Source organism: Astatotilapia calliptera, chromosome 17 (assembly GCF_964374335.1).
Source record: "Astatotilapia calliptera chromosome 17, fAstCal68.1, whole genome shotgun sequence".
Taxonomy (NCBI): domain Eukaryota; kingdom Metazoa; phylum Chordata; class Actinopteri; order Cichliformes; family Cichlidae; genus Astatotilapia; species Astatotilapia calliptera.
In genome coordinates this window covers 13,757,780-13,769,984 of record NC_137438.1, presented here as the reverse complement: position 1 = coordinate 13,769,984, position 12,205 = coordinate 13,757,780, and the positions used below count along the sequence as shown (strand labels likewise).

General features: G+C 42.6%; 1 protein-coding gene and 1 long non-coding RNA gene across 2 annotated transcripts; one reads left to right on the top strand and one right to left on the bottom strand.

Annotated features, from left to right (window-relative positions):
* The first annotated feature begins 539 nt into the window (after positions 1-539).
* On the top strand, positions 540-5,348 carry LOC113009211 (uncharacterized). The gene is made up of 2 exons (XR_013902732.1): positions 540-4,355; positions 4,488-5,348. It is a non-coding gene; the product is annotated as an uncharacterized LOC113009211 (long non-coding RNA).
* A 3,337-nt stretch (positions 5,349-8,685) lies between these two features.
* LOC145421271 (uncharacterized) lies at positions 8,686-11,632 on the bottom strand. The gene has a single exon (XM_080291340.1). The coding sequence runs from the start codon at positions 10,956-10,958 to the stop codon at positions 9,885-9,887; it is 1,074 nt and encodes a 357-aa protein (XP_080147466.1). The 5' UTR covers positions 10,959-11,632; the 3' UTR covers positions 8,686-9,884.
* Between the last annotated feature and the right edge of the window lie 573 nt (positions 11,633-12,205).

Genomic DNA, 12,205 nt, shown 5'->3' with positions numbered 1-12,205 from the left:
CTCAGTCATCCAGGTGATGGTAATATTTGTAGAAATAGTAGACTTTATTACTGCAGCTAAATAGGCAAACATACAATACGTAGCACTGGGAGTGGCATTCTGTCAGGACAAGTAAGGCAAGCAGGACGGAAAACAAAACATGAGGAAACAATTTTTAGGTTTCAGGAAATGGAATTAGAAGCGTTTCCTTTCTTGCCACCGCAAGTGCCTGTCTCTTGATATAGAAAATTTAAATAGTCCTTTTTTGCCTTTTCCTCTTCATTACTCTATTTTGTTTTCTCTGTTACTCTGTGTTCTAAATTATACACTTTAATGGTTACTTTATAAATTATATAATATATAATTATATGCTGAACAGACTGGGTGTGTTTACATTTTTTAAATTCCAAACTTGCAGTTTGCTCTTTTGCAAAATCATGACGTAAGTACAGGTCCCACACCCTTTTAATCCAGCATTTAATACTGTCAAAACAAAAAAGGGTAAACAGTTACGTTCATTTCTAAAATTAAATGAATGACAATTGTTTCCTGTTGTGCGTCATTTAGGCCTGTCATCTGCATTTGAATTGTGTATGAATTTCAGGTTGTGTTTTTATTTTTGTTTGACCCTAAACGCCTGTTTAAGGGGTTCTTATTTTCTTCAACCAGTGATGAATAGTGTCATAGCAACAAACACTTTTTCCCCACTTCTGTGTAATTTGTTACAGTAAATGTAAATGTTACTATGAAATGATCAGACAAAAGAGGGTTTTCAGGGAATGCTGTCACATGTTATGTTTCTATGGCATACATGAAAGGGTGAACAAGGATAAGACTCAAACTTCAAATCAATTAGAATTCTGTCTGGTTCTATGGCTGATTAATAAGCTGGAGTGGCATAATATGGCTCATGTCTTTCCTCCTTGGCATTTTTGTTTTAAAAAAAATATCAGCACAGTCTACAGCATGGATATAGACATTTTGCTTATGTTTTATTCCAGAAGAGAATGAGACTGTGATGGTAAACTGCATCCAGGACAAAAATTGCTGCATTATGCTCCTAACAAAACTTCAGCTCTTTGCAAGTACCTGCACAAACAGCACGCTAATGCTAAGTTAGCCAAAGCCCCAGAATAATGTTAAACCTGAGCTAATCCCAACACCAGCCCAACAGCCAGACCCAAAACTTCAACAGTTAACAAATGCAGCGAGTCAGGCTTTTGCCTCTGTTTCTACCTATTCTTGTTTTTTTTTTAAGTTTCTTTGTGTTGGTTTGCATTTTTGCTTTGTTCCATCTGTGTTCTTATGTCAATACAAAAAGAAAGGTCCTATTTATTGCCTCATTAGAATAGTTTTTTTATTTGTGCGTGGGACTGTGTTCTGTCTGCTTATTTTGGTAAATGGCAATTATGAGAGAATGTGTTTAACGTCATTTTACAGAGAAACATGAAAGTAATGTAAGGAGTAGTATAACAAATTACTTTTGCCTGGGAGTAATTAAGAAAAGTACTGCATTACTTTTAAGAAAAGTGTACTGTGTAATATGTGTAAATAATTCCTTTTTGAGTAATGACCCTAAAACTGATCACAGGAGTGACGGGGAATACTTCCGTCAAACCTTTGACCATAGAGCATGCAGTTCAAAATGTCTTTATTGCTGCTTGGTATTGATGGTAACTCTCAAAGTGGAGCCAATGATAACCTAATGAGATTCTATAAGAGAATTGAATTCATAGTTGATATTGATAATGGAATCGGAATTGGTAAATTCTTATCAATTCCCTTATCATTGATTCTTATCAAATTAATTACTCAGAATTGCTAAGTAATTTGAACTAACATTTATATTTGTGCTATAAGGTTTCTGTAGGGCAGATTAAGTCGGTACGTTGGTCATTTATTAAATAATTTACGAACCGAGAAGAGCTATAGGCTATCCTGTGTTTACTTTTAGAAAGTTTTATACTTGCCACAGGTTAATAGGACAATAGAAAAGGCACACATTAGAGAACAGGTTCCAAAGTGCTTGGAAGTAGTACAAAGAACTTGGTCTGAGTACAGAGTCTGTGTGTGACTGGCCTGAAAGGGTTACTCAGACCATGACTCATATTGGTGGGCGGAAGGGCAAGGGTGGGACAATCTTTGCATTTTATTATTATCTCATAACACTTGTTTAATCAGAAATCACCTCTCCTACAGTCTCAGATCAACACAGCTGTGCCCTCCAACACTATCGGCAGAAGGAGAGCAACTCCTCAACAGCAACATTGTACCACATCAGGTAAAACACAGGCTGCATTTGCTTTGCATTGTCCCCACCTGATGACAGTGATGTAGTATGATGCAATTCCAAATGAGATTCTTGATGAATGTGGGTTGTTGTCATTGAGCCTGGTTAGTTGTGCCCCTTATTAAACATCTCTGCACGGCCCTGGAGAGCTGACAGTAATGTTGCAGTTGAAATTACCCACCACTTAAAAAACCTGAATCCCTTTTTACTCCTCTTCTTTAGGGCTAGCTAGATGGACACCTGCAATTGTTCTAGTGTTTTGCCAAGAATAATTACAGTTTTTTTCAGTCGCTAACAAGCGTTTGTCCAAACAGTTGTCACATTTGCAAAACTCTAAACACAATTAGCACAGCATCGGTCTGTTGTGGCCATACCATTCACACATTTCATGTCGTGTTCACCCAATATGCAGTCAGTGAACACATTTCCACAATGCTTACATTTTCTTAACAGACAAGCTATACCTCCCAACAAAATTATGGACTGTTTTTGTAGTATCTACGAATGTTAACACACAACATCCCACAATAGCAAAAACAATATTCCAAACCTTAGATACAGTATAAAAACCTCTGCTTCTGCAATGATATCAGTACAAAAACAATATCAATATCAAAAATATATCTCAGCTGATAATAAACAAACAATTGAATAATTGACACACAGCTGATTTATGTTGGGTAAATTGGGCCAACCACAGCTTCTTCCATTCTGGCTTAGACTCAGTGGGGTTTATAAGGCAAGACCTTGAGGAGTGATGTTTTTGGAAACAAAAAAAAGACAAACACTGTAATGTCTGGTTGAGGAAGAGTAAGAGCAAGGGGCCCAGGGAGAAGAGCAGGCCCAAGGAGAGGGCAAGGTAGAGGTGTAAGAATGCGTGGTGGTGGCATTCCAAGGGCTGCAAGAACAGTAGTCAGTGATGAAATTCGTGCCACTATCATTGACCATGTAATCAACCATGGTCTTTCACTAAGAGAGGCTGGTGAAAGAGTGCAGCCCAATTTGAGGCGGTCAACGGTTGCCTCCATTATACGCATCTTTCAACAAACCAACAGGTAAGTATTGCATTTTACATGGATTGTTTCTATTCTCACTTGTCAATATGGTCATACAGTAATGCATATGTTGAATTTTTTGTCTTTCTAAAGAATGCAACGTCTTCCACCCTCTGGGGGAAGAGGAAAGCTCCTCAGTAATGATCAGGAGCTTGCCATTGTAGAAATGGTTACTGCAAATAATGCAATAAAACTGCGTGAAATTCAAACTAGAATTGTGGCGGACCATGAGATATTTGACAATATCGATAGAATCAGCCTCACAACCATTACGCAGACATTGTCCAAACACAGAGTGCGGATGAAGCAGCTTTTGTCATGAGCCGTGGTGCGCGGGCACGAAAGGATCCAGGCGCAGACTCCGCACTGACAGAAAAACACTTTATTGTAACAACGAAAGGCGACCCGGGGAAACTAGAGAGCGAAACAGGAAACTAAAAAACCGGGGAAACAATGACACGAGGAAGCTGGGATCGGGATGGTGGGGGGCTGCAATAGAAAGGGGAGATGATTACTAGGGAGCCAGGAAACGGGGAAAACACATCAGGACTGAGTTAGAGTAGGGGGCTTACGATAGAACGGGACCGTGGGAGCTCGGGAGGGAAGTGTGGCAGTCCGTGGGGGCAGGAAGTCCGTGGAAATGGTGAGTGGGCCAGGTGAGCACCGCGAGATCCAGTTGAGCCGGAGGACAGGCAGGTAGCAGACGCCGAGTAGAAACCTGGACAGAAGTAGGCAGGTTAAACACAGTTCCAAACCAGCAGAGAATGCACGCTTTTCGTGGAAGTCTGGTTACCACTGTGGGGATGACTAACGGACTGGCGTGGAGCATCCGTCAGCGCCGGGTTAAGTAGATCTCCGTGTAGTCACCGTGATGGAGAGCAGGTGTGCTGGTGATGACCCAGCCCGGGGGTGTGGCTACCCGAGCATCACGCATTCCACAGACACAGGACCACGGACCATGACAGCTCTACACTGTTCCCTTTGAGAGGAACAGTGAGAGGGTCAAGGAGCTACGACGACAATATGTCCAGGTACAGTGTATATTCAATCCAATGTCCAGTTCTATAAGCTTTGCACTTTGCAAGTAGATAACCTACACAATACTAGGTTACAGTACAATATGGTATACAGTAATAACATGACTTACTTAAACTTTGTTTCAGAGAGTTATGGAATTGGAGGCCAACCAGGCCCCTCATGAATTCATATACATCGATGAGGCAGGATTCAATCTGGCCAAAAGGCGTCGACGTGGACGAAATGTAATTGGAAAAAGGGCCACAGTTGATGTGCCAGGACAGAGAGGGGCAAACATTACCATGTGTGCAGCAATTGCAAATGCAGGATTACTCCTTCACAGATGTCAGGTTGGACCCTATAATACAGAGCGCTTGCTTGCCTTTCTCAATGATCTCCACCAGCGCCTGGTTCCAGAGCAGGGTCAGGAGGGTGAAAACATGAGGACCTTTGTAATTACCTGGGACAATGTGGCTTTCCATCACTCGCAAGCAATAACAACATGGTTTGAAGTCCACCCAAGACTGGTAAGTCTCTTCCTTCCACCCTATTCACCTTTCCTCAACCCCATAGAGGAGTTCTTTTCTGCATGGAGGTGGAAGGTTTATGACCATCAGCCACATGACCAGATGTCCCTCCTTGAAGCCATGGATGCTGGCTCCAGGGACATCACAGTTGACGATTGCCAAGGGTGGATCCGACATACCAGGCGGTTTTATCCCAGGTGCATCGACTTGGATAACATCAGATGTGATGTTGATGAAAACATGTGGCCTAACCCTGAAGATCGCAGAGATTAGATGCAAATTTTTTGCCTTTTTTTAGCCCCCCTCCCCCTACCCCCCTTTTTATCTTGGCTTTTTGCTGTTGTTTTTTTGTTCAGAATGCTCTTGTGTGTTTCATGGATATTTTGTTCACTGTAAGCAATACTGTAAAACTTTCTCTGTCCTATCATACCGTGTTTCTACTGTACCTCCTGTAGTAAACAGTAAAGAAACAGAAACTTGTTTGCTTTTTACTGGAATGCTTTTGAATGTGAACATTACTGTACATGTGGACATACAGTTACCAACCAAGACATTTCTGGTGTCAAAATGGTGGATTGCATGTTTCGCATGCAAATACCTGTAAAACTGAAACATAAAAGTCTATGCAGTTTTTGTAATGTCAATAATAGCCAGTATTTTGAAACCTGGTGTACTTTGATTGACTGCATGTACCTTGTGAAGTGAAAACAAGTGTTATTCTTTGACAGACTAATTTCATTTTGAGTCAGATTTATAGTGTTTTTGTACAGTTAGTGTGTGCAGAGAAAGATGTGTTCTATTTTGAAATGAAGAGTTAATATATATTTAACAAAATGTATTTTTGAGAAGAAAATTATCCATTTGGCCAATTGTGTTTTGTAGGTGTGAGTCTGTGTTAAGGGTTTAGAAAAAGTATCTGAAGTATGGGTAGGCGCTTGTTAGCGATTGAAAAAAACTGTAAAATGTGGGACCTTATTTGAGAAAACTCAAGAAAATAAGTGACATTCATATTATATTATAGAAACCAAAAATATTGTCATAGCTTGTTTTTTGTCTCCTATACTTCTCATCAATGAGAATGTTGCACAAATAAGTCCATCCTTATGTCAGATATATTATATCTTCATTACTGTCACAGTTGGTTGTTTTCTTGCTTTGTTTTTTGGTGTTATTGGTGGCACTAGTTTTAGAAGTGCTGTCCTGAATAGTTATATCATTTAATTTTTCTTTTTTAGGAATAGAACACTGGTGATATATTAAGTTATGACAAACATTTTCCAGATCACTAGTTATGGGTACAGTATATAGATGTTTATTTGTACTCATAGCATTGCATACTACTACATTTATTTAACACATTTAAACAATGACTCTAATAAATAGATAAATAAATATATTTGTATTTAAAACATTATGTAAACAATTACATTTTTAAAGTCACTTGGAAAAGGATAATAGTGTCTTAAATATTTCTCCACTTTTACCGAGACACTTAAATATGATAAGATGTAGGAAAAACCCAACTATACAAGACAAGTAGAAGTAAACGGGTTGTGTCATGATCCTGGGTCCTTTTGACCCAGCGTTTTGTGTTTTCTCTTCTTGCGATTTTGGTTCTGTTCTTCCTCTGTTTAGTGTTTACTCTGTTTTGCCCGTGTGTTCCTGTATCTAGTCCGCGTTTCTTAGTTTGTGTCCTTTTATGTGTAAGTTCCTGTTTTATTGTGAAGGTCTGCGTCTTATGTGAATGTTTTCAGTTTGCCTCCCTAGTCTCGTCACGTTAATCACTCCCAGTTGTGTTCCCCACCGGTGTGTAATCTCCCTGTGTTCTCTGAGTGTATTTAAGTTGTGTCTTCTGTCATGGTACTTGCTGGTTTGTCTGTGTTGTTTCCCCTCGGTCTCCCTGCATCTCTCCATGTGTATTTCCCCGGACCTCCCTGCATCTTTGTTTCTGGTTTGTTTTGTTAGTTTTACCCAGTTTTGGTTCTAGTTTCATGTTCCCAGTGCCTTTGTTGTTTGTATTTCCTTCGTTAATAAATACTCACCTGCACCAGAGCTGCCGCGTCCTGATCCTAAATAATTCCACACGGCTTGCCCTGGCAAACCGTGACAGGTTGTGTATCAATAGGTCCTTTCACAATTTTTTAGGGGTCTCGTGGGTTTCCATGCGTGATTTTCCTTTTATTAATAGAGGATAAAGAGAAGGACTCCAAAAACAGAAGAAATTACATTCATTTTAATAGAAGATGCATTGCTTGTTGTTATTGAAGCAGTGGTCATTGTTGGTGCAGCAGTTTTGGTGGTTTGTGCAGCTATTGTTGTAATTGATGCAGCTGTTGTTGTGGTTGGTGTAGTAGTTGTCATGGTTGAAACAGTTGTTATTGTGGTTGAAGCAAGTGTTGTGGTGGTTGGTGCAACAGTGGTCGAGGTAGGAGAAACTGTTGTTGTGGTGGTAGGTAAAGCTGTTGTTGTAATGGTTGGTTTACCAGTGGTTGTGGTTGGGGAAGCTGTTGTTGTGGTGGTGGTTGGTGTTAAATGGTAAATGGTAAATGGCCTGTATTTATATAGCGCTTTACTAGTCTCTAAGGACCCCAAAGCGCTTTACATATCCAGTCATCCACCCATTCACACACAGATTCACACACTGGTGATGGCAAGCTACACTCAACAAAAATATAAACGCAACACCTTTGTTACTGCTCCCATTCCCCATGGGATGGACGTAGAGACCTAAAATTCATTCCAGATACACAATATAACCATCCCTCCCAAACAGTGGTCACAAATCAGTCCAAATGTGTGGTAGTGGGCACATCTGCTATATTGAGATAATCCATCCCACCTCACAGGTGTGCCACATCAGGATGCTGATCTGACACCATGAGTAGTGCACAGGTGTACCTCAGACTGCCCACAACAAAAGGCCACCCTGGAATGTGCAGTTTTTTGCGCTATTGGGGGTCTGGGGACCCAGAACCGGTCAGTATCTGGTGTGACCACCATTTGCCTCATGCAGTGCAACACATCGTTGCATAGAGTCTATCAGATTGTCAATTGTGGCCTGTGGAATGTTGGTCCACTCCACTACACGCTGTCGTATACGCCGGTCAAGCACATCCCGAACATGCTCAATGGGTGACATGTCCGGTGAGTATGCTGGCCATGCAAGAACTGGGACATTCTCAGCTGCCATCTGCCCTGAACAATGTGAACCATGATTCATCCGTGAAGCGCACACCTCTCCAACGTGCCAGACGCCATCGAATGTGAGCATTTGCCCACACAAGTCTGTTACGGCGACGAGCTGGAGTCAGGTCAAGACCCCGATGAGGACGACGGGCATGCAGTTGAGCGTCCCTGAGACGGTTTCTGACAGTTTGTGCAGAAATTGTTTGGTTGTGCAAACCAATTGTTCCAGCAGCTGTCTGGGTGGCTGGTCTCAGACGATCTTGGAGGTGAACCTGCTGGATGTGGAGGTCCTGGGCTGGTGTGGTTACACGAGGTCTGCGGTTGTGAGGCCGGTTGGATGTGCTGCCATATTCTCTGAAACGCCTGTGGAGACGGCTTATGGTTGAGAAATAAACATTCAGTGCACGGGCGACAGATCTGGTTGACATTGCTGCTGTCAGCATGCCAATTGCACGCTCCCTCATTGCTTGTGGCATCTGTGGCATTTTGCTGTGAGACAAAACTGCACATTCCAGGGTGGCCTTTTGTTGTGGGCAGTCTGAGGTACACCTGTGCACTACTCATGTTGTCAGATCAGCATCCTGATTTGGCACACCTGTGAGGTGGGATGGATTATCTCAATATAGCAAATGTGCCCACTACCACACATTTGGACTGATTTGTGACCACTGTTTGGGAGGGATGGTTATATTGTGTATCTGGAATGAATTTTAGGTCTCTACGTCCATCCCATGGGGAATGGGAGCAGTAACAAAGGTGTTGCGTTTATATTTTTGTTGAGTGTACATTGTAGCCACAGCCACCCTGGGGCGCACTGACAGAGGTTGTTAGTGCTGTGGTGGTTGGTACAGCTATTGTTGTAGTTGATGCAGCTGTTGTTGTGGTTGGTGTAGTAGTTGTCATTAGGGATGGGTATTGATAAGATTTTCACGATTCCGATTCCATTTTCGATTCTGTTTAACGATTCTTTTTAAAAAAGGAGAAGACTAAGTTCGATTAGCTTAGAACTTCTCTTTGAACAAATCTTCTCTTTGAACAAGATAGAAATTTAGGAGTAACATGGCCTTACAAACACCAACAGTGAGATCTTAAGAGATCCACAGCCTACGGCTCTTCAAAGGGGTGTCACAGGGTCCCCAGGAAAAAAAATTGTAAATGTAAAATAATAAAATAAATATTCTTCTGTAGCAATAACAAAGTATAACATAAATTATTCAGTAGCAATTACACAAGAATATCCAGTAATTTCCCTGCCTACAATTAAACACATTCACTTACCGAAAATTGGGGGCATCTGCTGTGGCAAATGGGTTCAAGCCTTTTACCACAAACTTAGTCACTGCTCGGTGACATTCGTCTATCCTGGCCTGAAAGGAGACGCTACCGGTAGACTGCAGGGAGAACTACCAGCATCTGAGCCAGCCAGACTCTGTCTGTCTCTCTCATCATGGTCACCTAAATGCACAGTAATGGCAGGTTTTGTAATAAGGCAGATCGCGCTAACATAATATGCACTGTTAGTTGATTATTTACCTGCCGCATTAACGGGAGAGGACGTGCAAACATTACCGCTGCTGCTGGGTTGAAATTCACGAGTCCGGAGCGGAATTAAAAACATGACATTCATTTAAGGTTATCACGTGTTTTGTGAGCAAATGCTTTTGCATATTCGTAGTGTTTCCTCCCTTAAATGAAGTATCTACTTTTCAAGTATTGCAAGTTGCCCTATTGTCATCCGTTCTCGTAAAGTATAATCAAACTTTTGAGCGTTTGAGCTGCTTACGCGCCGTGTTTCCTGCCAGGTAAATGACGCTCCGCAACGTGGTGACGTCATTCGGGGCAACTGGAATCGATAAGGGAATCGTTTGCAAAAATGGCAAACAATTCCAAGGGATTGAAACAGTGGGAACCGGTTCTTCGATACCCATCCCTAGTTGTCATGGTTGAAACAGTTGTTATTGTGGTTGATTCAAGTGTTGTGGTGGTTGGTGCACCAGTGGCTGAGGTAGGAGAAACTGTTGATGTGGTGGTTGGTAAAGCTATTGTTGTAATGGTTGGTTCACCAGTTGTTGTGGTCGGCGCAGCTGTTGTGGTGGTTGGGGCAGCAGGGGTTGTGGTTGGGGAAGCTGTTGTTGTGGTGGTTGTTGTGGTTGGTGCTGTGGTGGTTGGTGCAGCTGCTGTGCTGATTGGTGCTAGTATTGTTGTGGTGATTGATACAGCAGTGATCGTGATTGGTGCAGCTGTTGTAGTGGTTGATGCTACAGTTGCTGTAGCATCTGGGGAGGTTGTTGTGGTGCTGTGTGCTGCAGCTGTTGTGGTAGTAGATGCAGCACTGGTCATGGTTGATGCAGCTGTTGTGGTGGTTGGTGTAGTAGTTTTCATGGTTGAAACAGTTGTTATTGGTGAAGCAACTGTGGTCGTTAGTGCAGCAGTGGTTGAGGTTGGTGCAGAGATGGTGGTGGTTGGTGCAGTAGTGGTTGTCATTGGTGTAGCAACTGTGGTCACTGGTGCAGCTGTTGTTCTTGTTGATGTGGCAGTGGTCGTGGTTTGTGCAGCAGTTGTCGTGGTTGGTGCAGCTGTTGTGCTGGTTGGTGCAGCAGTGGTCGTAGCTGCTGCAGCAGTCATGGTGGTTGGTGCCACAGTGGTCGTGATTGGTGCAGAAGTTGTGGTGATTGGTGCAGAAATTGTGGTGGTTGTTGCAGAAGTTGTGGCGGTTGGTGCTGTTGTGGTTGTGGGTGATGCAACACTGGCTATGGTTGGTGCAGCAGAGGTCGTGGCGGTTAGTGCATCTGTTGTTTTTGTTGGGGCAGCTGTTGTGGTTTTTGGCGAAGCTGTTGTGGTGGTTGTTGCAGAAGTTGTGGCGGTTGGTGCTGCCATGGTTGTGGTTGATGAAGCACTGGTCATGGTTGGTGCAGGAGAGGTTGTGGTGGTTAGTGCAGCTGTTGTTGTGGTTAGGGGGCAGCTGATGTGGTTGTTCGTGCAACTGTTGTCGTGGTTGGTGCAGAAGTTGTGGTGGTTGGTACTGCCGTGGTTGTGGGCAATGCAACACTGGTTATGGTTGGTGCAGCAAAGGTCGTGGTGGTTAGTGCAGCTGTTGTTTTGGTTGGGGCAGCTGTTGTGGTGGTTGTTGCAATTGTTGTTGTGGTCGGTTCAGCAGTATTAGTGATTGCTGCAGCAGTTGTGGTGGTTGGCTCAACAGTTGTGCTGGTTGGTGCAGCAGTGGTCGTGGTTGTTGCGGAGGTGGTTGGTGTAGCAACTAGAGATGGACCGATCCGATATTACGTATCGGTATCGGTCCGATACTGACCTAAATGACTGGATCGGATATCGGAGAAAAATAAAAAATGTAATCCGATCCATTAAATATCACGAAAGCACCTCACAAAACTTGCAACACGCCGTAACTCACCTCAGAACGTTAGCACGTCGGAGCAGTATGCATCACGTGATAGAGCGGCTGTGGCATGCGGGACCTGTGGTCTGGATAGCATTTGGAGCTTCGCTAGCAACCTGGCATTTCATCTCCAACAAAGTTATCCCCGAGAGAAGTAAAGCAAGTGTGTAAGTCCATCTCTGAATGTTTGTAAAGCATTCCCATGTTAAGCTTAACGAGCGACTGCCTCTCGCTCTCCGGCTGCTACTTCAATCGTGAAACTGCTTAAATGATCAGCTGATCGGCTTTTCTGTCGCGAGTCCGTCTTTGTTTTTGGCCCACTTTGCACCAGAAAGAGGAAACCAGCGGCTGAACAACAGCAGCACGTTTAAGCTTGATAAGCTGTTGTTAGAATTTATTTAATATTACTTTCTACACCAGGATCTTTTTCTACGTAGCTGACGCTGGTAACTGTGCAGGGGCGGATCTAGCAAAGTTTAGCCAGGGGGGCCGATATGGCATTAACTGGGAAAAGGGGGCACAAAGACATACTTTTCTTTCTTATTCTCATTTAAAATGTCTAGCTTTTAATAAATAATTATCTGACACACAAAGTTTTAATTTGATGTAAAATGAATAGAAGTCAATTACTGTATATAGTGACTATTAAGTCTAATATATATACCCTAGTAAGCTATAGTACTTTTTCCTTTGGGAAGGTACCATCTGTGCAGTCTGCAATTTTGTTGAAGAAAGATGTTGAATCTATTTAATATTT

Excerpts from the sequence above, each read along its gene's own strand:
- LOC145421271 (XM_080291340.1), bottom strand. The coding sequence starts at position 10,958 with ATGACCAGTGCTTCATCAACCACAACCATGGCAGCACCAACCGCCACA.